This window comes from Halichoerus grypus, chromosome 11 (genome assembly GCF_964656455.1).
Source record: "Halichoerus grypus chromosome 11, mHalGry1.hap1.1, whole genome shotgun sequence".
In the NCBI taxonomy this organism is placed as follows: Eukaryota; Metazoa; Chordata; class Mammalia; order Carnivora; family Phocidae; genus Halichoerus; species Halichoerus grypus.
In genome coordinates this window covers 24,680,924-24,707,276 of record NC_135722.1, presented here as the reverse complement: position 1 = coordinate 24,707,276, position 26,353 = coordinate 24,680,924, and the positions used below count along the sequence as shown (strand labels likewise).

Here is a 26,353-nt window from a genome sequence, read left to right as displayed (position 1 = left end):
CAATCTATCAGAATTCAGTCTTTGAGACTCTGGCGCCCCTGGTTGGCTTTTAGCCAAGGACTGGTCCCAGCTCCTGGAGGCCTCCCTCAGGTCCTTGCCATGTACTCATCTCCACAAATGCCTATTCCCTTCTCCAGTGCCAGCAGGAGAATCTCTCTCAATTCAAATCTCTTCTTCCAGGAATTCCTGGTTCCTTTTAAAGGGCTTAACTGATATGTCTGATCCCACCAGGGTAATTTTACTTTTGCTTTTTGATGAACTTAATGCCAACTGATTGAGGACCTTAATTAGGTCTGCAAAGTCCATCACCTTTGTCTTGTAACCTAATCATGGGAGCCCATCCATCATCCTCAGGCCCACCCATACTCACAAGGGATTATGTGGGCTGTGTACACCAGGTAATAATTCTATACATTCAAGAATATTGGAGCCATCCATCTCAGAATTCTCTACCATGTTGCCATAAGATATTAAGTAAAAGGGTTTGTTTAGGGGAGGATGATTGTCATTTCTAATATGCCCAGCAGATGCTAGGTTTTCCCCTCATAATTCTTTTGATAAACAATAATAAATAAACTGTGTTTGAGAAATTTAAGTAATGTAATTTGCCTTTTTTTTTTTTTTAAAGATTTTATTTATTTATTTGACAGAGAGAGAGATAGCGAGAGCAGGAACACAAGCAGGGGGAGTGGGAGAGGGAGAAGCAGGCTTCCCGCCGAGCAGGGAGCCCAATGTGGGACTCGATCCCAGGACCCTGGGATCATGACCTGAGCCGAAGGCAGACGCTTAACAGCTGAGCCACCCAGGCGCCCTGTAATTTGCCTTTAAATTTGTGTCACCATGATGTTGTTTTTAGATTATGTAAAACCTTTTTAAAGAAATTTTTAGATTAAAAACATTTTTTAAGCTCTTTCTGCCATCTTTCTGTGCCGCCATAATGGTGCGCATGAATGTCCTGGCAGATGCTCTCAAGAGCATTAACAATACTGAAAAGAGAAGCAAATGCCAGGTTCTTATTAGGCCGTGCTCCAAAGTCATCGTCCGGTTTCTCACTGTAATGATGAAGCATGGTTACATTGGCGAATTTGAAATCATTGATGATCACAGAGCGGGGAAAATTGCTGTGAACCTCACGGACAGGTTAAACAAGTGTGGAGTGATCGGCCCCAGATTTGATGTACAACTGAAAGATCTAAAAAATGGCAGAATAACCTGCTCCCATCCTGCCAGCTTGGTTTCATTGTACTGACAGCCTCAGCTGGCATCATGGACCATGAAGAAGCAAGACAAAAATACACAGGAGGGAAAATCCTGGGATTCTTTTTCTAGGGATGTAATACATATGTGCAAATAAAATGGCACAATGGAACAAAAAAGAAAACATTTTTTAAAATGTAAAATTTTGTTTTTGGAAAGGGTTCTTTTGAATTGTCAGATATTATAATTTTTGCAAAAGCCATTTTGTTTAAGAGATTGTATTACTTCAGGGGGCCCCTGGGTGGCTCAGTTGGTTAAGCGACTGCCTTCGGCTCAGGTCATGATCCTGGAGTCCTGGGATCGAGTCCCACATCGGGCTCCCTGCTCAGCAGGGAGTCTGCTTCTCTCTCTGACCCTGCTCCCTCTCGTGCTCTCTCTCATTCTCTCTCTCGCAAAAAAATAAAAAAATAAAAAATAAATAAAAGAGATTGTATTACTTCATACCCACTATAACTTAGCATAGATCGAAAGCTTGATATATGTAGTAATCTAATTAAATCCTTTTAAAAACCAAAGATACTTTTATTTATTTTTTTTTTTTTAAAGATTTTATTTATTTATTTGAGAGAGAGAGAACGAGAGACAGAGAGCATGAGAGGGAGGAGGGTCAGAGGGAGAAGCAGACTCCCCGCTGAGCAGGGAGCCCGATGCGGGACTCGATCCCAGGACTCCAGGACCATGACCTGAGCCGAAGGCAGTCGCTTAACCAACTGAGCCACCCAGGCGCCCCCAAAGATACTTTTAATGCAAGTTAAGTCTATTACTAGTTTAGTTATCTTTCATTCTGAATGATGCTGTGGGTTAGGTTTATTTCATTGGATGGTGCTAACAACATATTGAGCAATATAAAATGGTGTGATTTCCTGGCCATAAAAAGGGTAATTTGCACTAGAAAATCCAATGATTTAGTACATATCCTAATGAAAGTTGTAATGAACTTGACATTTTCTGAATGCCATGTGAAAATTGACAAGTATAAAAAATGAGACTATGGTTTAATTTATGAATTGTTCATCTATCAGATGATACCCCCCTCAAAAAAAGACTAATTTCTTTTTTAAAGATACCTACACCCAATACTTTGATAAATCTGAATTGTTTAGTTTTTGAAAATGTCCAAGTATTCTAGTGGGTGAATAATGTAAATCAGCAGACCAGATAAGATTTGCTTGCTTAACTCAAATGATTCATTTTGCATTATTTTAGCCTTGACATCTCTCTAGTTCAGTACCTTCCCCCCACACCTCATCTCCGCTTTCTGAACATTCTGTTCCTTGTTGCTAATCATGGTTCTCTATCTGTTATCTTCAGGGATGCTCTCAAACTGTTCCAGTTGAAAGAAACGGGCAAGATTACCGAATCCAGACCCACCCCAGCCCCTCCAGCCACTCCCACGGTGCCTCTGCCCGCACAGGCCATACCTACGCCACCTTATCCACGGCCGATGATCCCACCGCTATCAACTCCTGGACAACCTAATGTAGCGGTAATATCATTTGAGTAGATTTGGGGTTTTTTTTCAGATTTCAGTGAGAAAGAAAACAAGAACCATTACTGTCTCATTTACAAGTGATTCTACAAGTCCATTTTAGTAGTAGCTGAAAGTGATAAAGAGGAAATACTCCAAATGCTTTGTTTTACAGACTCCTAGCGCAAACCCGATTTGTTTGTATGGTGCTAACTTCCAAATTCAGTGCCATATGTGTATGCTCTGTAATTACGGTACTTTTCATGTAGCTTTTCTTGGGTGTGGTACTATTAATTGGTAGCTGCCACTAGCCCTCTTCTGTGGCTGTTTGATTTTGACTGAGGGAATGGATAGTCTCACTGTGAAGAACTACAGAGACTGCACTGCTAGACATTCTTTCTCAGATGCAGGCAGTGTAACAGCCCCTTTTTTGTTGTCAAAATATTCCATTTTTGCCTCTTTTTACCTCCTTCTCCTAGTATCTTTCATGTCATTTGCTTCCAATCAGAAGAAATGCAGGATAATCAGGTTCATGTAAAACTGAATGGGCACTTAGAAACTAAACACACAAACCTATCCTGCTCTTTCTCATGGAGAGATATATTTCAGTATATTTTAAAATAGTTGCAAACAGTATAAATTTCATGGGAAACAAAATTTTTTAGTGTAAATTCATGATTCATGACTGCACATACAAAACATTTATTTGTAATCAAATCTTACATTTTTAAGAAGTAGGTTATTCAAATTAAGAAGATAAACCTGACTTTGAAATTTTAATGGTATATAGTGAGCATTTATTCTATTTGAACAAGTACTCTGCCAAAATAAAATGTTTAGTTTCCTAAGAAATCACGTGTATTTTTAGCTGCTTAGTTATTTTTCTGAAGTGATTGTGATCTGGTCCCAGAATGGAGCGAAGGACAACGAAGGAATCACATATAGTTTAAGGTCCATCCTGCTTTTGTTAAAGGTTCAAGGAACAGAGTGGAAAAGCTACAGTAGAATTACAGGAAGATTTTATTATCTCACCTATACTTTATATTGTGAAGTTTTAGGAAATAGGGTACTCATGTGATTTCTTTTTTAAATTAACAAACCAAAATAGAAATAGTTTGGCAGATTATCCTATAAATATATTGAATTATCTTTTTCTACTGCATGCCATTTATAAGTAAGAATTGTCTGTTGTTGGTTTGTTGAATTATTGTATGCTTTGAGTTTTATTAAGAAGTGATATTTGTAATAGAAGCTGCTTACAGGTGGTATGTGTGTGTGTCTGTCTCTCTTGTCTCTGTTTCACACACATACACACACACGGGAGAATTATTCATGACTTGGGAGATTTCTTTTTGATCATCTTAAACATAGTAACATAAGACAACCCATTTAAAACTAAAACATGAATTTTACTATTTTCTACACTCATGTACTATAAAGTTAAAACTCTTTGGATTTCTTATATTCCTCCGTATACTAAGAATTTTTACTAGTACTTTTCCTATATTAATCTTTAATTATTACCAAAAGCTAAGTCACTGAGACTAGATTTTAGCTATGGAGTTTGTTTTTTCCACTTCCATATTTATGGTTTAATGGACAAATTGCAATTTCTTTACAGGGCACATTCACTGAGATCCCTGCTAGCAATATTCGAAGAGTTATTGCCAAGAGGTTAACTGAATCTAAGAGTACCGTACCACATGCATATGCCACTGCTGACTGTGACCTTGGAGCTGTTTTAGAAGCTAGACAAAGTCTGGTCAAAGGTTAGTAAAGTTAAATTTACTTAATACAATACACATGCTAACTGTCATGAAATCCTTTACTTGTAAAGGCACACTGTATAGCTTTTTATTTCAGTTTCATCATCTGGATGTATTTTAGTGCTAGAGAAAAGAATTGGCTCACTTTTCCTGTAAGAAACAAACTGGTTCCCTAGTACTGAGTAAATCATGCTTTTTGGTACGATACCTGAATAAAGCAGTCCTTATTAACATTCTAGAAAGTACAAAATCCCAAACTTAATGTTTTAGATGTTACGTGTATCTTAGATATTCTTCTGCTTTATACAAATTTTAATTTTGTATTTATTCTTCAAAGTGAACTTTCAGGTTATGAAATTTGCAGTGTACCTCCCAGCAATCAGTTAAAACTAAGGTTGCTGGGAGACATAACGAATTTTTAGCATGAACGGATGTTTTCTTTCTTTCTTTCCAGTCTGTGTGGTTTTTATTTCATTCTCGTGCTTTGTTGTGCTGGCTAAGACCTCTGGTACAGTAATGAATGTCGTGGTGAAAGCGGACTTTTGCCTTGTTCTTGATCTTAGGAAAAACATTCCATCTTTAACATCAGCTGTAGGTTTTTTGTAGATTCCTTATTTTAGGTTGAGGAAATTTATATTCCTAATTTGCTGAGAGTTTTAAGCATAAATGGATGTTGAATTTTATCATATGCTTTTGTGCATCCTTTGAGATAATCTTTCCTTTTTCACTCTGTTATTTTGGTCAGTTATATTGGTTGATTTCCAGATGTTGAATTAACCTTGTATTCCCCATATAAAACTCATTAATCATTAATTTTCTCATCTATTTATTGATCTCATTTTCTAAAATTTTGCTAAGAATTGGGGTGCCCAGGTGGCTCAGTCGGTTAAGTGTCTGCCTTCAGCTCAGGTCATGATCCCAGGGTCCTGGGGTCGAGCCCCGCATCGGGCTCCCTGCTCAGCGGGAAGCCTGCTTTTCCCTCTCCCACTCCCCCTGCTTGTGTTCCCTCTCTCTCTCTCTGTCAAATAAATAAAAATCTCAAAAAAATAAATAAAGTAAATTTGCTAAGAATCATTATACCTGTGCACATGAGAAAACCCTGTAGTTTACCTTTTTTTGAAGATACTTTTTTCTGTGTTTGTTACCAGATCTCACAGAATGAGTTGGAAATGTTTCCTTCTCCTTTATTTTCTGGAAGAGTTTGGGTAGAATTAGTTTATTTCCTTTCTAATTGTTTGGTAGAATTCACCATTGAAGCTACCTAGGCCTGTGATTTTCTTTGTGGGGAGATTTTTAACTATGAATTCAATTTTTAAAAGTAAGTATAAGTTCTCTGTTTCTTCTTGAATGAGCTTTAGTAGTTTTTGTCTTTCAAGGAATTTGTTTATGTTATCTAAGCAATGAAATTTACAGTAGTCCCCCCTCATCTGCAGGAATACATTCCAGGACCCCCAGTGGATGCCTGCAACCCCTGATGGTACAAAACCCTATATATACTATGCTTTCTCCTATGCATACATACTTATGATAAACTTTAATTTAAAAATTAGACACAGTGAGAGATTAACAATAATAATAAAATAGAACAATTATAATGATATGCTGTAATCAAAGTTAAGTGAATGTGGTCTCTCTGTCTCTAAATATTGTACTGTACTCACTGTTCTTGTGATGCTGAGATAACATGCCCACGTGATGAGATGACATGAGGTAAATGACATAGGCATTGTGACATAGCATTAGGCTACTGGTGGCCATCTGACAATAAGTCAGGAGGATCATCTGCTTCTGGGCTTTTGACCACAGGTGGCTGAAACTGTGGAAAGCAGAACTGTGAATAAGGGGGTCTATGGTATTGGCATAAAGCTGTTCATAATGTTACCTTATTATACTTCTAACATCTATATAATCTGAAGTGATATCCTCATTTTCGATATTAGTAATTTGTGGCTTCTTACTTTCTTGATCAAGCTGGCTGGGGATTTATCAGTTTTATTGATCTCTTCAAATAATCCATGGTTGATTTCATTAACTTTCTCCATTTTTATAATTTTCTTTTCATTGATTTCTGCTCTTAACCTTTATTCTTTTTTTCTGTTTGCTTTCAGTTTAATTTGCTCTTTTGTTTTCTAGTTTCTTAAGGCTAAAGCTGAGATCAATATAATATAACAAACCTTATTCCTAACATAAGCATATAAGGCTTTTAAGGTCCCTTTTGGCAGTGCTTTAGATGAATTCCACAAAATTTGATGTGTTTTATTTTTCTTTACATTCAATTCAAGATGTTTTCTATTTTTCCTTGTGATATCTTTTTTGATCCATGAATTATTTCGAATGTAAGTATAATTTCCAAGTATTTGGGGACTTTTCAGCCTTTCTTTTATGATTTCTTCCTTAGCTCCATTGTGCTTAGAGAACATTCTTTGTATGATTGAAATATTTTTAAATTTTTTGAGATTTTATAGTCATAATATGGTCTATCTTGATGAATGTTTCATGTGTATTTGAGAAGAATGTGTGTTCTACTTTTTTTTTTTTTTTTAAGATTATTTATTTATTTGAGAGAGAGAAAGCAGAGCAAGCAGGAGAGAACATGAGTCAGGGGGATGGGCAGAAGGAGAGGGAGAAGCAGGCTCCCTGCTGAGCAGGGTCCTGAGATCATGACCTGCACCAAAGGCAGATGTTTAACTGACTGAGCCACCCAGGCACCCCTCTACTTTTTTTTTAAGATTTTATTTATTTTGAGAGAGAGAGCCCACAAGCAGGGGGAGGGGCAGAGGCAAGAGGGAGAAAGAGAAAGAAAGAATCTCAAGCAAACTCTGCACTGAGTGCAAAGCCCAACATGGAGCTCGAAATCACAACCCTGAGATCATGACCTGAGCTGAAATTGAGTCGATGCTTAACCGACTGAGCCACCCAGATAGCCCCTGAAAAGAATGTGTATTCTACTTTTGAGGAGTGTTCTTTAAATGTCAGGTGAGGTTGGCTGGTAGTAGTGTTCATGTCTTTTATATCCTTACTGGTTTCCTGTGTGTTCTATCAATTCTTGGAAGAAGAGTGTTGAAACTCCCAATTATAATTATGGATTCGTCTATTTCCCCTTTGAGTTCTGTCAGTTTTTACATCATTTTGAAGATCTGTAATTAGGCACATAACACATTTAGGGTTTTGATGTGTTCCTGATGAATAGATGTATCATGGAATGTCCCTGTCCACTCCTGGTGTAATCTTTCTTACCCCAAAGCCTTCCTTATCTGATATTGATACAGTTAGTCCAACTTTCTTTGATTAATGTTTTTATATCTTTTTATATTTTTTTTTACTGCTAACTTACCTGTCTCTTTATATTTAAACTGACTTCTTGCAGACAGCATATAATTTTTCTTTGTTTTTTGTCTAATCCTATACTGTCTTTTATGTATTTAGACCATTCACATTTCATAATTTTGTCCTTTCTTTTTGCTTTGTACTATTTTCCTTTGTACCATTTTGTCCTTTGTTTTTATTTGTCCCATCTCTTCTTCCTTTTTTTTTTTCCTGTTTCCTTGCCTTTTTTTGGATTGGTTACTTTTTAAGTTTTGATTCCATTTTATTTCTATTTTACCTTTCTCTCTCTTTTGTGGTGGTTTCCTTAAGGTTTACAATATGATTCTTTAACTCATCACAGTCTACCTTCAAATTTTTATCACATCCCTTCATGTGTAATGTAAGAACTTTACAACAATATATTACATTTTCCCCCTTCTATCCTTTGTGCTGTTGTTGTCATGTTTTATTTCTACCTATGGTATAAGCCCCAGCATATTTTGCTTTAGCAAATCAACTGTGTTTTAAAGAATTTTAAAAATGAGGGGCACCTGGATGGCTCAGTAGGTTGAGCATGTGACTCATGATTTCAGCTCAGGTCATGATCTCAGTGTCATGAGATCGAGCCCCATATCCAGCTCTGTGCTGAACATGGAGCCTGCTTGGGATTCTCTCTCCCTCTGCCCTTACCCCCTGGCTTGTGCACTTGCTTGCACATGCTCTCTCTCTCATAAACAAACTGTGTTTATCCTGTTTGGGTTTCTCTCAGCTTCTTGGATTTGTGGTTTGTTGTCTTTCATTGATTTTGGAAAGCTCCTAGCCATTAGTTTTCACTATATTTTCTGCTCCATGTGTTTTATTTTTGGAACTCTGATTATAAATGTTCAACTGTTTGAATTGTCCAAAGCTCTTAGATCCCCTATTCTTTTTTTGTTCATCCTTTTTTTTTCTCTTTGTGTTTCTGTTTGGATAATTTTTGTTGATCTAGCTTCAATGTCACTGACTCTTTTCTCAGCTATGTTTAGTCTGTGAAGCTTAACGAAAAATTATTTATCTTTGATTGCATGTTTTTTTCCCCTAACTCTCCATTGGAATGTTTTTAGAGTTTCCATCTCTCTGCTGATATCCCCATCTGTTCATGCGCATTGTCCCGTACTTTGTCCATTATTTTCCCATACTCTGACAGTGGTTAATTATTTCATGTGTTTGTCCTTCTTCAGAGGGGAATCCTTACCCTTGACATTCAATTCACTTGTTTGCCTTGTAACCTCGACTCCCTAACAGACTCAAGAGAAGTTACGATTTTGTAACTTCTCCTGCTTTTTCCCCTACCCTATTAGGGTGGGAAAAATGTTCTCTTGTGGCTTTCTACATCTTAAGAGACAGCAGGACTGGTATTTCAGTTTAAATACAGACTTTGGAGAATTCATATGAAGACAACCTGACAGCTTTTAAAAGTTCAAGGAAATAAATGGAAAGCTTACTTCAGAGAAAATTAACAATATTCAAAAAGTTAATCCTGGAAGCTCCCCTTATAGGTTTTAGGTGTACTTGCTTAGTCATGATACAGAGATCATTAGGGGAGTAATTTTCCTGCTTTCTTCCTTTCATGAGGCAGAAGAGAGTACTATTTCAGTGGAGAGATGGATTAGTTTAGTATCTTTTCATCGTCCAAGTTTTGTATGTCCTTGCAACTAGGAAGTTTCTAGGGGGTCTCCAAAGAGCCCACATTATTTATCTTCAGTCCTCTTTCTTATATAGTTATATAACATTCTGTAAGCATGTTTACACTGTTTTGTAATGATATGCAAATGAAAATATTTAATATTCCCTCAGAAACTATTTCCTATTCTCAGTGTCACCAACAGTCTCCTTACTATATATTTGAAAATTTCCATAATAAAGAGTTAAAAATAAAAGATCTTGAAAAAAAAAATCTCCCTTTTACTTTTTTGATTTTCAATGCCTGTTAGAAATGTCATGTGAGAGGGGCGCCTGGGTGGCTCAGTCGTTAAGCGTCTGCCTTCGGCTCAGGTCATGATCCCAGGGTCCTGGGATCGAGTCCCGCATCGGGCTCCCTGCTCTGCAGGAGGCCTGCTTCTCCTTCTCCCACTCCCCCTGCTTGTGTTCCCTCTCTCGCTGTGTCTCTCTCTGTCAAATAAATAAAATCTTTAAAAAAAAAAAAAAAAAGAAATGTCATGTGAGAAATTGGACATATAAGTCTGAAACTCCTGATGCATCAGGATAAGAGGTAGCATTTGAAGGAATCATCACCATATGAATGGTATCAAAATCCTGGAGCAGAAAGTTCTTGCCTGGGAAGATGCCACCATTAAGAGGAAGGGATGGAAAATGAGTGAGTAGTAAAGAGTGGAAGAAAACACAGGAGAGTACAGTGACATAGAAGCCAGTAAGAAGAAATGTTTCATGATGAAGAAAGTGATCAGCTCCAGAGTACAAAATGTTGGATATGATGAGGGCAGAGAATTTAGGTGAGCACTGTGGACTCCGGCAGTAGATAAAGAATCATCAGCTGGTGGGTGGTGTGGGAAGTTTTCACTGTGGCTACCTATAGATGCTAGATAAAGTGCGAAGGAGGTTGAGGGAGCCATGAAAGGTAAGCATAATGGGTTCATCAAATATGTCCACATACTTGAATTTATGCAGACCATATCTTTTGTATGTGGTTATCATTAAAATTCTGTAAGCACTGGAAATCCACTTCTATTTCTACTCCTAAAGGGGTTTTAAACAAGCAAACAAAAATATTTATATCTCTGGAAATCTGGATTAAAAGAACTAGGAACTGGATGAGCAGGTGGTGGTTACTATGACAGTTTGGCAGTATTTGGATTTATGGTAATTCATCTAATGTCTTTCTGAAATCCCCAGCGTGCCTTTGGAATGAGCTATCGTTCATGTAAAATTCCATGATACTATAGTAACAGGATTTGTGTATCTTGCCACATACCATTGACTAGATATTGATCTTAAATTTTTTTTCTTGAAGCTTTTGCAATAGAGAATCAAGTGTAGTTTACATTTTTCAACACTTTCCTACCCACCGGGAAAAGCAAAAGTGTAAATCAAGTGCTTTCATTATGATCAGCTCGGTGGGAAGGGAGGGGACCTTAGCTTTATCTTGAAATCATTATGTATACTGGAAGGAAATTGATTCAAATGGAATCACCATAAAACTAGACAGAAAACCTCATTTTGTTCATTGCACTAGGGCCTGTGCCAACATTGCTTCATCTTTGGCTTTGCTATATCCTGTTTCGTTAAGTGAAAAAGCAGCTCGGTGGTCTTAAATTTTTTTGGTACACACTCCATTTGTAAAAAATTGCTCTCTCTAGATAAAGGTAGATATGTAGATAGATACAGATATCTTTAAAATGACTGTATGTTACCACTGTTCTAGTATAATCAATATATTATAAAGCATATGCAGAATAAAGACATTTGAAAAGGGTGAGAGAAAAAATGAACCACCATAGACCATTTGTGTTTTTAGAGACATAGGAGTTGGTTCCTTTCTTTCTAATTATGGTTATAATGTGCCCTTCAGGTTCTCGTGTATGATATCTGAGCAATTTAAAAGAATTGTAATCAAGGTGCAGAAGTAATCTTTTACATTTATGGTTAATATTATTTATGCAGAACCTCATATAAGTTTTTCTAATCAGGGGACTCTTACTAAGTGAACCAGCAAAAACCTATAATATTTTTATGATAATTTGTTAATGAACAAGTTTGAAATCATAATGGCCAATGTTAAAGTTTCATTATGAGCGCTAATTTTGATACGCTTGGTTTTCTTTCAGATGACATTAAAGTGTCAGTGAACGATTTTATCATCAAGGCTGCAGCTGTTACCCTTAAAGTACGTAGCAGACCCCAAATCATTTCGGCTTCTACAGTGGTCTCATGTCTTGGGATTTTCATATGATAAATAGAACTGTCATTTTTAAGTCACAAAAATTGTATAATTTTATTGCTAAAAATATTATACCATTTAATCTCACTCCCTCAGTTTTATAGATGAAACTGAGAATCAGTGGGCCTTACAACTAATTATAGCAGAATAAAGACCATTTATTCAGCAAATACTAACTGATCCCCTGTCATGCGCTGAATACCTTATAGGCATTTAGAGAAACAGTAGGAACAAAAGCCTACATGTTCTCTGCTCTCCTGGAGATTATAGTCTAGTTGAGAGAGACCAATATTTGTCAGATAGTCAAAGTGCTGAGGAGGAAGAGAAAGACCTTGCTACAGAATAGGAGGGGTGTCATGGTGCACACAGTTAGGCAAGGAAGGCCTCTCTGGCAAGGTGGTAACTGAGCCAAGGCCTGGAAGAGAGGGTGTGAGCCGCAGAGCTATCAGAAGAGTGCACCAGGCAGAGGGAACTGCAGACAGAGGCTGGGGGAAGGGGACACTGCCATTCAGACATGGCGTCGGGGATACTGTTTCTGGAGGAAAGAAGGTAGCGGATGAGATTAAACAGAAGAAAGAGAGAGGAGTTACGAGGGCCCCGAAGCCGGTGAAGCCTTGGCGGCCATGGAAGGACTGGGGATTTTATTGTGAAGGAGAAGGAAGCCTTTGGAGGGTTTTGAGAGAGGACTGACATCCTACTTAAATTTTAAAAAGAAAAAGACTGTTCTGGTGCTTTGTGGAAAACAGCCCACAGGGAAGCGGGGGGGGGGGGGGGGGTGGCAGCAGTGCGCTCTCCTGGAGGCTATGGACGAGGACAATGGTTTGGGGTAAGGTGGCAGCTAGCGGTGAAGCTGGGGTGAAGGTGAGATTTGGGATACATTTCAGAGGTAGAGCCAGCAAGATTTGCTTATAGATTAAATGTGGGGTGAAGGACCAGGACTTTGGCCCAAGCAGTGGGAGGAGTAGAGTTTTCCACTTACTGACATGGGGAAGTTGGGAGAGGAGCAGGTTTGAGGTAGGAGTCTAGAGTTGGATTTGGATCTGAAACCCAGCCTTCCTGCCTTCTTGCTCTGCACCATTTTCTGTCCTGTCTTTCTTTCCATGACTAGGCTATTTTTCTGGATCACTGCATGTTAGGTGCTATATTTAATGTATATTTATAAGGAATTTATTTTTATTTCTTGAACAATACAGTAATAGAGAATTTTGAAGTCATGCATTTTCTTAGCCATTCATATAATAAGTGTTTGTATGGCTTTTGTCTTTTGATCGAATAATATTTTGAATTATATTAGTGATTTTCTAATTATGAATCATTCCTGTCCTCCTTAAGTGAATTTCTAGTGGTCATTACATTTCATTTCATAATTTTGTATCAGGAGCCATAAGTAATTGTAATTTACATTTTGTGCTAGTTTTGTCAGGCTTTCTTTTTTTAAATCAGTGGCTTCTTAAGTGAATTTGGATTCTTCCCCCCCTTTCCTTTCTCTGTGCTTATTTCAATATTATAAAGGTTTTTATTTCTTGAAGCTTTAAGGAATTCACCAGTAAAAATATCTGAGTCTAGTTCTGTTTTGAGGAGGGAGCCTTGGCAGTCATGATCTCAGGTTGTGAGATTGAGCCCCATGTTGGGCTCTGTGCTGGGTGTGGAGCCCACTTAAGATTCTCTCTCCCCATCTCCCTCTGCCTGCTCCCCCACCACTCGTGCACGTGCTGTCTCTCTTAAAAAACAAAACAAAACAAAAACTATGCAGTGGGAGTGAACATAGCAGGACGATGAGAAGCTCGAGTACGGTGGGGAATGCATCTCCAGGGAGTGGTCAGAAGTACAGTTAGGTAGGCTGTTAATCAAAGCAAAGAATTTTTGAGAAGAGAAATTTGTTTGTGATTTCTGTTTTTCACCATCAGTTTCTCTATGATATTTGGCAACAGTGTCGTACATACTGTCTCCAGGCGTTTACTGATTTCTTCTGCTCTTTTCATCCTCCATGTAGTTTTATGTGTATTAAATACAAGCATGCTCAGACATTTATCATATGTTTATGAAGCCTAGGAAATCTTTCTTAAAGAGGGAAGTCACTTATTAAGGGTTGGATGGATCTCCCAGGGCTGCACTAGGAAATTGGGCTTTCTACATTGCCACCAGAATAGTATGATTGAATCGTTACCCCGTCCCCTCCCCTCCTCTCCTCAAGGCCATCTCGGTCAGCATATGAGACAGGAAGTATAACAAATGTTAAATGCTTTTTAGCAATCAGGTTTAACAAAGGGAGACCTTTTTTTAACCATGATTTATTGTAAAGAGATCAAAACATGTACATCAGCGTTTCCTCAAGCTTGCTTCAAGAAGCATGGTATGTTTATTCTTCCCGAACACAGAAAATGACGTTTAACACAGAGATCCAAACCATTGTTTCAAACCAAATCTTCATTTATTTGCTTCTGTCTACTATCTCACTTCCAAAAATGCATAATAATGCTATTTTTCTGTAACCACTTTGGCCTAAAGCTGCTTTTTAAAAAAATTGAAAAAAAAAAATAAAGCTGCTTCTTTAGAGTAACATGTTTTTTCTGGTTCTGTTTCCTAGCAAATGCCAGATGTTAATGTAAGCTGGGATGGAGAGGGCCCAAAGCAACTGCCCTTTATTGACATTTCAGTGGCTGTGGCAACAGATAAAGGTTTAATTACACCAATCATAAAAGATGCTGCTGCTAAGGGTATACAGGAAATTGCTGACTCTGTAAAGGTATGTCTTAAATACTGTGCTTTCAAAATGTTAGTATTTACTTTCTGGTAAAGTCGTGACATCATCTAGTCACACTATATGGAGATTTTAAGTTTTAATCCAGGTATGACCCACTTTAAGAACATGTAACATTCAAGAGTTCAGGAATAAACATACAGTTAAATGAGGATCAACTGTATTCAAGTTATAGGTGAATGCTTTATTTCCCAAAGTCTAGAATTCAACTCTAACGATGGTATTTTAGGTGGTTTTAACGTTAAAGCTGAAACCATAATTCCTGTGCAGGTGGTAGTGGAAAGACCTCACTGTTCACAGCGTTTTATTCTTCAAAGTTGTTATATTTTATTCATTTCCTCTCTAGAATTGAGACCACTAAAAGTACTTAATATTCCAGAAGCAAAAGTATGGAATTTTTCCTGAGTTTCTTTAAAAGCAGTTTTTATAGCTCTAATATGGAGGAGTCTGATTTTCCCCCAAATATTCCATTGAATCAGCAGGAACACAGGCAGTAGGTCAGCTCTGACAACTACTATAATTTCCAAAGGTACTTTTTGACAGAAGTCTCATGGCTCTTATAAGAGTGTTAGAATTAAAAAATTTTAGGTTCATTTAAGTAAGTGATTCTTTTTTTTTTCATTTACCAACGACCAGTTGTATGTATAGTGGATGAACCAGTTATAAGGAGGAATTAAAAGTAGAGCATCAGATTTCTTTGGAGAGCTGACAGTATATACAGAGGCGATCAAGTTGCCCAAAATACATGAACACAAGTTAATCTCCTTTTAAAAGCACACCCTTGGAATCTTCCAGTTAGATATAATTAAGGGTGACCTTAGTGGAATAGACATTTTTAGGTCTTCACTCCTCTTTGAAAAGATTTGCAGTGTGTTTTTATAGATAAAAATGTAACTTTTTCTTAATTGAGTGGTGGTATTAATTTGACTGGTTCAAAAGTCAAAGTAATTAGATTGGTTTACTAAGGTAGTTATGTGCCTTTTGTTCATCACATGTTTTCAACAACAATGAGAATTCGTGTATTTTAGTGTTTTTGTGAAATTCAAATGAAATTACATTTAACTATAGAGTTAGAATTTTCATATATATTCTTTATATTTTTTTCTTATTTTTAATATTTGTATATTAAATTTTTAAAATTAACCATTCCAGGAAGGTTTCTTTGATTTTGATCAATTTACTAATTCTACTATGATAATACGTAGTCTGTTCCTTGTATCCTGGAAGAACCTACGTTGAGGTGGTAAGGAGGCAGTGTGAGCAGCCTCTCAGCGATGGGAAGGGCAGTCTTAACCCTTTGGACTGTTCCACGGCCTCTGGTGGTCCTCGAGGCTTTCCTCTCATTCCCAGCAATCCTTAAGGTTTACTTCGCTCTGGCTACTCTGTGCTTCCCATTCTCCCTGCTTCTCTCTCCCACCCTGCTGTCTATGATGAACACTCCACTCTCTGTTCTTAGGATATACCAGCCATTAGGCTAAGCACTTTATTTAATCCTATTAGCCCCACATTATAGTTGAAACCTTAATTTCCCCATTTCAAAATTGAGGAAACAGAGTTATAGTACCTTTAGGAAATTTGCCAAGGTGATGCATCTAGAAAGCAGTAGAAGTGAGGATTTATTTAAATCTGGGCATTTCTCAGTTCAAATGCCACTTTCTTAGGCCTTCCATAGCTAAAGTAGCTTCCTGACATTACCCTGTTTTACTGTCTTTATGCAGTTGATCAGTCTTTGAGGTTACCTTGTTTATTTGTTGATCCTTCTCTCTTCCCTCCTGTCTGACATTGAGGGTCTTGTTCTTGCCATATAACTAATTCTACAAGAGTGCGTGGAAGATCATAGATGCTCAGTGAATTTATATTTTTAATTTTCAATAAAAAATCTTACCGAGATTAATTTTTTAAGGAGTTTGCGGCTCTCTGGAACTCCATCTGTGGACCCAGGTTAGAATACCTGCACTAAGTTTTTACTTCTTGACCCTCACAAGCCTCAGGGATGTCATTGTGTGGTACTAAAGGCATGCCTCAGCTGAGTTCAAGTTTGTATTCCCTAAATATAAAGTAATATAGTAATAAGCCTTAGATCCCATGTTATTCTTAATTCTTCATTAATTTTAACAGTCTTAAAAGACAGAGGTAAAGTTTTCCTCTATTTACGCAGATTTTTTAAATGAATTAATAAAGAATGTAACGTATTTTAGAAATACTTGCTGGTCATCTTATATTTCATCCTTTTAGCTGGAGGCTTCAGGTAGCTTGTGCTTTGATTTTAAGTTTATATTGCTGGGAAATCCCAGTGAGAATTAGCAATTTTCAAAACCAGTGCTCCTCAGAATTATTCTTATTCCAAGCTTTTAGAGTTCATTGGTAGAAATATCCTGCTGATGTGTTTAGGGTCTACAGAGGTTTTTTTTTTTTCCTTTTTTTTCTCTCTCCCTTTTTTTTTTTTTAATGTGGGCTTGCAATCCAGTTTTTTAAATGAATGTCTGTGTTATTTGTTTTTAGCCTCATAACTCAGCAAGATTGTTGAGATCATCTGCCTTTAAAGAAATGCCTTTCAAAGTTCATATGATACATGCCTGTTTATATCATGTGAACAGTCACATTGCTTAAGGCAGAAAAAACACATTTGTAGATTGTCCTCTCTATTTCTGATAGTCCAAGGACCACACAAGTCTAAGTTCATCTTTTCAGTTTTCATTTTGGATCCAAGTAGTTTTATAAATAACTACATCCAACTGGTATAAATACGTAGTTTTCTCAACTCTCAGAAAGTCACAGTGATATGTTGAGATCATTTTTAGACTTTTAAAGAATGTTTTTATTTTTCAAAAATTAAGTCCTCTCTGGTTTAAAAAAATTCTTTTTAGATTTTATTTATTTATTTGAGAGAGAGAGACAGAGATAGAGCACAAGTGGGGAGGAGAGGGAGAAGCAGGCTTCCCACAGAGCAGGGAACCTGATACGGGACTCGATCCCAGGACCCCGGGATCATGACCTGAGCCGAAGGCAGACGCTTAACCAGCTGAGCCACCCAGGCGCCCAAGTCTTCTCTGGTTTAAAATTTAACAGTTGTCGGGGCGCATGGGTGGCTCAGTTGATTAAATGACTGCCTTCGACTCAGGTCATGATCTCAGGGTCCCGGGATCGAGTCCCGCATCGGGCTCCCTGCTCAGCGGGGAGGCTGCTTCTCCATCAGACCCTCCCCCCTCTCATGCTCTCTCTCTCTCTCTCATTCTCTCTCCCTCAAATAAATAAATAAAAATCTTTAAAAAAAAATTTCAGGGCGCCTGGGTGGCTCAGATGGTTGAGTGTCTGCCTTCAGCTCAGGTCATGATCCCGGGGTCCTGGGATCGAGTCCCGCATCGGGCTCTCTGCTCCTTGGGAGCCTGCTTCTCCCTCTGCCTCTCTCTCTCTGTCTCTCATGAATAAATAAATAAAAAATCTTAAAAAAAAAAAAAAAAAAAAAAAAAAAAATTTCACAGTTGTCAACAGTGACTGTAATTGTACCTATGTAAGCTGTATAGTACCGAAAATTAAGCCTCAGATTTATTTCATCTCCCCAAATGACAATAGTTTCATTTTTCTCTTCCACTCATAAATTAGTTCATTATTAATTTTTCATATGTAATGACTCTACCTCCGTTCCTTTGTTTTTGAAGCATTCAAAAATAAAAACGTAAGTGTGGTTAATTGCAAGTGCAAGTAAAGGAAAATTTAACTACTTAGTGTCACTCTCAGAGTGTCATCTGTCTTTCCCTCTGTCAGTTTTTAGAAATCAGTTTTGCCAATAGTGATATGAAATTACTACATTCTTCTATTTCTCATGGCAGTGCAAATTGGACTAGCTCATTCAGGAAATGCCTCGGCTGTAAATCAAGAACCAAGAAAATGTTTATGTTCTAGGGCTTTATAATTCCACTTCTGAAAATTTATATGAAATAATTGAAAAACCAGTGAACCAAATTAAAACACTGGGGACATGACTGAATTGTGGCAGATGTAGTCTTTAGAATGTTAAGCAGACATTAAAAAACCATTTATAAAGACTAACAACCCAGAAGATGGGTTATAATATTGGGAGTGAAATACAAAATTCTACTTTTTTTTTTTTACAACTCTCTGAAGTTATATATATGTATATGTTATATGTAAAAAAGAAGCAAACACTGAAAGGTGAAAACTAATACATTGGTTGTGGGTTTGTTGCCATTGGACAACTATTTAAAAGCTACCGGGTTGACAAGAATGGCTTCTTCTAATATTCTGTGTCTTACAAGAAAAAACTCTTATAGACAAATTTTACTGTATCTATAGAAAACACTGAAACCTTCTGCATAGTAATGGTGTACAGGGTAATTCTAATACTTGAAGAATTTTTAAAGGGAAGTAATTTTTGTAGAGTTTCGATTTACATCTTCAGCTTCTTAGACTATTTGCGCTCTAACTTGTTCATTTTTTAATTGTATTAGAGACAATAAAGTCAAATCAAGGCACATGAGAGATGAGCATGTACTCTCTACAAATATTTTAAGTGACAAAATCAGGCTGTAATATGGTATTGGTTGTCATGCTGTATTTGTATTTTTCTTTCCCAGGCTCTATCAAAGAAAGCAAGAGATGGAAAACTGTTACCTGAAGAATACCAGGGAGGATCTTTTAGGTAATATTTAAACTCTTAATTATCGGTAGCGTCAAACAGGTATCAGACCTAGGAGTCTGTGTCAATCTGTTTCATTTATTTTTTGAAACAATTTTTTTAATCGAAGCAACGTATCAGGGCTAGTAGGAACCCATTAGGGTTAGCTAGTTAACCCATTCAGGTATTTCAGAATGACATCCAGGTTCTGAAACTTTAAAAAAATATATATTTATAAATACAATACATTTATAAACCTCAACTTTTTCTACTTGTGATCTCTTATTTTAAGGTACTTTGGAGGAAAACATTAATACTTAGACCCTTTAGTTATCATCAGCTCTGTTTTTAAGTGTCACTTATACACGGTGTAATATACTGAGTACAGCATGAATGTTTCAAAAAGCGGAGAAACCTGTGTAACCAACCAAAGCAAGATATAGACCATTACCAGCATCCCGGAAGCTTCCCTTTACCCCTTCCTAAGTATCCCCCTTGCCAAGGTAACCACTCTTCTGAAAATCATCACCGTAGATTTGTTTTGCTACCTTTTTCTTTATATAAATAATATATATTCCTTAGTGTCTGACTTCTTTTACTCAATATTAATGTCTGTGAGATTAACCACATTGCAATGTGAAGCAGTTTATTATTATTGCAGTATACACTCTTTTATAGTATATTGTATAAGTATGCCAGTATCCATTTTACTGTTGGGCATTTGTCATTGTTTACAGTTTGATGCTATGACAAATAATGGCACCATGAACATTCTTATTATTAGCATCTTACGGTGAATATATTTGTTGTATAGATCTGCAAGTGAAATCCCTGAATTAAAAGCGTTAATGGATACTGCCAAACAATTTTCCAAAATGGTTATACAAATTTATACTTCTAGTAACAGTGTATGAGAATTCTCATTGCTTCATATTCTCACCAACACTTAGTAATGTTAGGTTTTAAATTGTAACAGTTCTTGGAGTGTGTAGTGATACTCTTTGTGGTCAGGGAAATGCAAAGCCTTTTGAGTATCTGGTAACTTACCAGATAAAGTACCTGTTGATGTCTTGTGTCCATTTTTAAAAATGATATGTGGGGTTTTATTTCCAAATACACAGACCTTTATAGGATATATATTATTTCAGATATCTTTTCCCACTCTGTCCCTTGCCTTTGGAACTTTCTTCATGGTGTTTTTTAATGAACACAGTTCTGAATTTTAATGAAATTCTATTGTTTTTTGTTGTTTTTTTTTTTTTTTTTTTTTTACAGCTGGTACTATTTGTTCTATGTGGAATTATTGCCTATTCCAGAATCATGATGTTATTTTTCTGTGCTATTTTCTAGAAGCTTTATAACTTTTCACATGTAGATCACAATCCATCTAAAACTGGATTTTGTGTGTGGTATGAAGATAAAGGTCAAGATTCTTTTTTTCCCCCTATGGATATTATATTGACCCAGCATCACTTATTGAAAAGCTTACTCCATAGCACTGAGAAAGTGACTGTGTATGTGTTTGGTCTGTTCTGTGTTCTGTCTTCAGTTGGCCTGTTTGTCCATCCCTTGCTCGATACCACTAAGCAATAACTTTTGATATCTGGTAAGGAAAGTCTTCTAATTTTGTTCACTCTCAAGATGGTCTTTCCTGGCTCTTTATATTTTCAAATAAATTTTAGAATCAACTTATTACTTTCAATATACAGACACATACATAGAAACCTTGCTGGAGTTTTGTTGTTGTTGTTGTTTGTGTTTTTTGGGTTTTTTTTTTAAGATTTTATTTATTTATTTATTTATGGAGGGAGAGAGCACGAGTGAGGGGAGGGGCAGAGGGAGAGGGAGAAAAAATCTCAAGCAGACACCGCGCTGAGCGCAGATGTATGGCTCGAGATCCCACGACTCTGAGATCATGACCTGAGCCAAAATCAAGAAACCTTGCTGGAGTTTTGATTGGGATTGCATTAAATCTTTTGATCAGTTTGAGGATTCAGTCTTTACAGCATTGAGTCTTCCAGGCAGTGAACATGGTATAAACCATTGTTCAGTTCTTTGGTTTCTATCAGTTCTGTTTTATAATCTTCTATACAGAGGTCTTACATTTTTTTCATTAGATGTATTTCTTAATATTTGGTTTTTGCTACTACTTTAAATGGTATTGTTTTAAAATTTCATTTTTTAACTACAGCAACCTGTATATAGATATAAAATGGATTTTTATATTGACATTTTTATCTAGTGACTTAGCTAAATTATGAATCCTACTAGTTTATCTATAGAGTCTTAAATTTTCTGTGTACACTCAGTTCATCTGTGAATATTGACTGTTTTATTTCTTTTTTTTTCTTTTTCTTTCTTCTTATATTTAATTATTTCTTTTTCTTGTCATAATCCACTGCCAAGGACTTCAGTTCATGCTGAATGAATGTTTGTATTAGATACACTATTTATATGTGTGTTGTTTTTTTGATACTATTGTACATGGTATCTTTGTCTTTGGTCTTTGAATAACTTGGTATAGGGTTCTGTGTCACCGTTTTTTAGTAGAGTAAAAACATGCTTCCGGGAAAGGGTTCTTTGATTGAGGACATGCCACCTTCAGAGCTTTTTGTTTTCCCCTAGTATTTCCAACTTGGGCATGTTTGGCATCGACGAATTTACTGCAGTGATCAACCCTCCTCAGGCCTGCATACTGGCTGTTGGGAGATTCCGACCTGTGCTCAAGCTGGAGCAGGACGAAGAGGGGAATGCCAGGTTGCAGCAGCACCAGCTTATAACAGTCACGATGTCAAGTGACAGCCGAGTGGTGGACGATGAACTGGCTACCAGGTTTCTTGAAAATTTTAAAGCAAACCTGGAGAATCCTATCCGACTGGCCTAGTCCTCCAAGATAAGAAGTTGGTCTTGGGCTTAGTTTATTGTATAGCTGTTACCAGAACCTACACTATAGGAAAACAATTAGGTATATAAGCGTGAAGTGGGTGAGTTGTTTATTTATTCAAGGTGAACAAGTTTGGCCCGAGTTGTCTTCATTTTCAGTTTGGATTTAATGGTATAGAAATAAATAACAAACTGTAACTAATAAAAGAGAACATTTGGTTAGATCCATTTTTAACCTCTGGTGCTCGATGTAAATTAAATGTTTGGCTCATTTGAGCATTTTAGACTATTGAAAATGTATGATAAATTGTAAAATTGAAAAATTGTTAGAACTAATTATGTTGAAATTAGAAGTGATCTTCAAAGAGAGGCCCATCAATTTAAGCAGTGGGACCTCACTTTTTATAAGCACTGCTCTAGATATACTTGAACAGTTTAATATGTACAGTTTATTCTGGATAGTAGTAATAAATAAGGATCACATTGTATTAGGGGTTATGGCAACATTATTGAATTTTTTATGTATATAAAGCCATAGGTCTTAGAGTGGTTTCTGTCAATCTTATTTTTTACTTCTATGACACTGTGAACTTCTAAAGAGGAAGAATTAAGTCAAAAATAAGAGAGACCAAAAAATTTTTTTCAGTAATAAACTATAGTTAAAATATCTAGATTTTCTGAAATAAACTGCTCACCTTCATATTAAGTTGGAATATATTAAAATAAATTATGCTATTTCCTACCAAACATTTTAAATTAGTGTTACTTTAAACACAAAATGTTGGGGGGTTTTAGTGCATTTTAATCAAGTTTGTATTGTGCAATAAATGTGAGAAAATATAAAAATTTCTATTGTATTTTAAATGTTAGGACAAAGACGTTTAGCGAAACCTTGAAGTAGGTTAGTAATTTGCTTGGAACAGCTTATAAGGAATTCTACAGGAGGAAAGAAAGAATTTAAACTTCATATGACATTAGGAAAACAATGGATATGGAATGTAAAACTTTGAAAGAGAGTGGAAGGGAGAGCTTATGAAGTAGGCAAGAACTCTCCTTTTTATTCCATCAGTAGTATGAAATTTTCACTAATTAATTGTAAAAGTTCAAAGAATTTATTTCTCTCTTTTAACAACTTTGCTACAGTTGGTAAGTTAACTGTACTGAAATTGGGTAGTTAAATTTAATTAACCAGTCCCAGAAAGGCTTGTGTTGGTATCTCCTGCCGGAAATCACCAGAAAAAAAGACCCATGTGGTACAAGGTGTATGGTATGACAGCACACTACTTAGTCCTGAACCAAAGAGCTTCTAAAACAATTAGAGCCCCAATACATCAGTTGTTAAGAATATGCTTAACCCAATTACTCAGTTTCAACAAGCTGTTTTTCCAAAGTAGCCTTCAAAACTTTTGTTTAACAGTTACACTGAAAATTATAACCAAATGCTATTTTCAAAATAACTTTTATAAGTTACATTGCTTTCAGTTTTAACTGAAATTATTTGTTTTCCTAGTTTTTTAAAAAGATTTTATTTATTTATTTAGAGAGCATGAACAGAAAGGAGGGGCAGAGGGAGAGGGAGAATCTCAAGCAGACTCGGAGCTGAGCATAGAACCTGACGTGGGGCTCTCTTACAACCCTGACATCATGACCTGAGCCGAAATCGAGTGTTGGACACTTAACCAACTGAGCCACCCAGGCGCCCCGATTTTTTTCCTAATTTTTATATCTGAGGAACAGAACACAAGATAGCCATAAATAGGCCTTGGCTTGGAGTTCTGTTCTCCACGGACCGTTGTGCATCAACAGTAGTGTATCTGTTTCCCTGTCAGTGAAATGGGTGCTGAGATGCACTGCAGCCTGCTTTATAAAGTTATGAACTGCACAGGAGAAATGCCGTATACATTTAAGACATTTTGACTTTTCATGGGTTGACCTTTCAGCTTTTGGTACAAATGCTCTTTCATTCTGACTAAAAGCATTTTCTCGAATATTCATACTGATTATGTAAGGAAATTGCTGTAACACTGATTTGAGAAAGAGGTACAGTAAACTTGGTTTGGGTTACTATAGAGAACAAACTATGTGCTGCACGGGCAGTCTCCCTCCCCCATTTTATTTATTTATTTTTATTTATTTATAAATATATATATTATTCTGTATATATATAATAGATATTTATTTGTAGTAGTGACAGTTATCACACTGAGAGAATATAAAAATTAAATTTTATATTTATATTCTCATTTAAACAGGGAAAATGAATAAAATCTGGGGAGACTTCTAAGGAAAAGGTGACCCACATTTCAGTTAACACTTGGGCATGAAAATAAATATCCGTGAATATTAGAATTTATAAGTCAAATGGTCCTGCTCCGATTGCAATTTCTGGTTGACATTTACAGATGGAGTTTGTTCACTATATTGTGGCATCGATATACTGCTCGCCCAACTCCTTTGTTTGAAACATTCCAGTCCATATAAAAGATTTACATGGACTGGAGCAGGTACCTTACATGTGGTGTCAAATGGAACTGTTATTTTTAGAATGTTTTTTTCTTTTTTGCCTTTTGGACTTAATTTCACACTAAATTGTATAGGCCAGGCGTTTGAGCATTGTGTTAAAAGTAAAGCTAGGTTTCTAACCTTTTAACTGAAAGATAGGTGGTGCTGTGAGTTAAGGGATTGTAGTTAGAGTGTGGGAGAAAAATTAAAATGGCATTTAAATCTTCGTGTTCAAGGGAAATGTGTCCTCATTACGCACTGCCTCATGATGGACTTTGTCTCCGGTGACGTGAAGAAGTAAAAGAACTAAGTATGTTGCAGGTAAGAATTAACCATTAATTTAAATATGATCTTATTCATGGGACACTTCTGTTGAATTTTGAAGAAGGAAGTAACAGTGCAGAATTGCTGTGAGGTTAGTCTCTGGCCACAATGTGCAAGGCAGGTCAAAACAGGGCAAGGACAGCGGGCAGCAGGAACCATCTGGATACTTTTGCATTAATGAGAGCGTGAGTTGACTAGATTCTGCACTAGGTCAGGGGATTTTAAAGAAGGGAGACAATGAAGAATATTGTACACGTCAGTTTGCTGTGGCATATTATGAATATACGGGGCGGGCGTGTACGATGTGGCAAGAGTGGTGAAATTTCCTGGGCCAGATCACAGTCCCCCACGGCCCGTGCACCGCCAGTCTCCAAAGGTTAGTTAAGTACAGCAGATGGTATATCTCCATTTAAACTTTTCATAAATGGAAAAAGCAGCAGTCTTCCAGTAAAATAATTTTAAATAGTTTTGTGGACTTTTACATTGTATTTTCTAGTGCTTCCATTGGTTTCGGCAGATGGGGACAGGCACAGTGTTGGAGGAAAGGTGTGGTTTGTCTAGACTTGTAATATTGAATGAAATTATAAGGCATAAAGATGTGTTTTGAAAAATGATGATTAGCCTCTGTTAGTAGCAGTCTTTTATTTCTTTGATCATATGTAAAGCTTACTTACACATTTTATCACTCATCTGTATTTTTTGCAACAAGTTCAAGCAGCCTTTTCTGCCTAGGAAAGTGGATACTTTTAAAACTCTAACTTACCCTCTACTACATATGACATATACAACTAAAGGAAACCTGGACTTTCATTAGAAGTTGAGAAATTATTCACAAAATCGTGAATTAGTCATGATTTGCCTTTATTCACACATAAAATTTATTTTTTCTGAAATTTCTTGATTTATGAAATTATTACTAAAGAATTTTTATCACTAAAAATCAGTCTTTCATTTTTTTATTTTTTATTTTATTTTATTTTTTAAGATTTTATTTAGTTACTTGTCAGAGAGAGCGCGTGCACAAGCAGGGGGAGGGGCAGGCAGAGTGAGAAGCAGGCTCCCTGCTGAGCAAGGAGCCCGATGCGGGACTCGATCCCAGGACCCTGGGATCATGACCTGAGCCGAAGGCAGCTGCTTAACCGACTGAGCCACCCAGATGTCCCTAAAAATTGTTCTGAAGAGAAGGCTGTTGTGATCAGGTGAAATACTAGTCATAGCACTTTATAAATCATAGAGTATTCTGTAAATGTAAGTTGTTAAATGTTTAATCGCATAAATTGCATTTATTCTGTACTTCTTTTCAGTGGCTCATCCACAGTCTGTTTGGTAAAGAATGGCATTTGTCAGGAAAGTATAAGATAGCACTTAATAAGTTGCTGTCCTCAACAGAACTGCTGGTCTTCAGTACATACTTTGTTGCCCAAGTTTGCACACTTAAATCAAGAACATTTTAGCCTGCTTTCAGCTTTATAAATTACTGTGCTCTTGGTAAAAACTTCATTTCTGTGCCTCG

General features: G+C 36.7%; 1 protein-coding gene and 1 pseudogene across 1 annotated transcript in view; both read left to right on the top strand.

The window, feature by feature from the left end:
* PDHX (pyruvate dehydrogenase complex component X) overlaps positions 1–22,558 on the top strand; it is a 66,310-nt gene extending 43,752 nt beyond the window's left edge. The window contains exons 6-11 of the mRNA XM_036106932.2: positions 2,569–2,743; positions 4,347–4,494; positions 11,622–11,680; positions 14,322–14,480; positions 19,091–19,155; positions 21,757–22,558. Coding sequence (XP_035962825.1) covers positions 2,569–2,743; positions 4,347–4,494; positions 11,622–11,680; positions 14,322–14,480; positions 19,091–19,155; positions 21,757–22,015 — 865 coding nt within the window. The 3' untranslated portion in view covers positions 22,016–22,558. The remainder of the gene's footprint in view (positions 1–2,568; positions 2,744–4,346; positions 4,495–11,621; positions 11,681–14,321; positions 14,481–19,090; positions 19,156–21,756) is intronic.
* Positions 883–1,359, top strand: LOC118544989 (small ribosomal subunit protein uS8 pseudogene; annotated as a pseudogene).
* Positions 22,559–26,353: the final 3,795 nt, after the last annotated feature.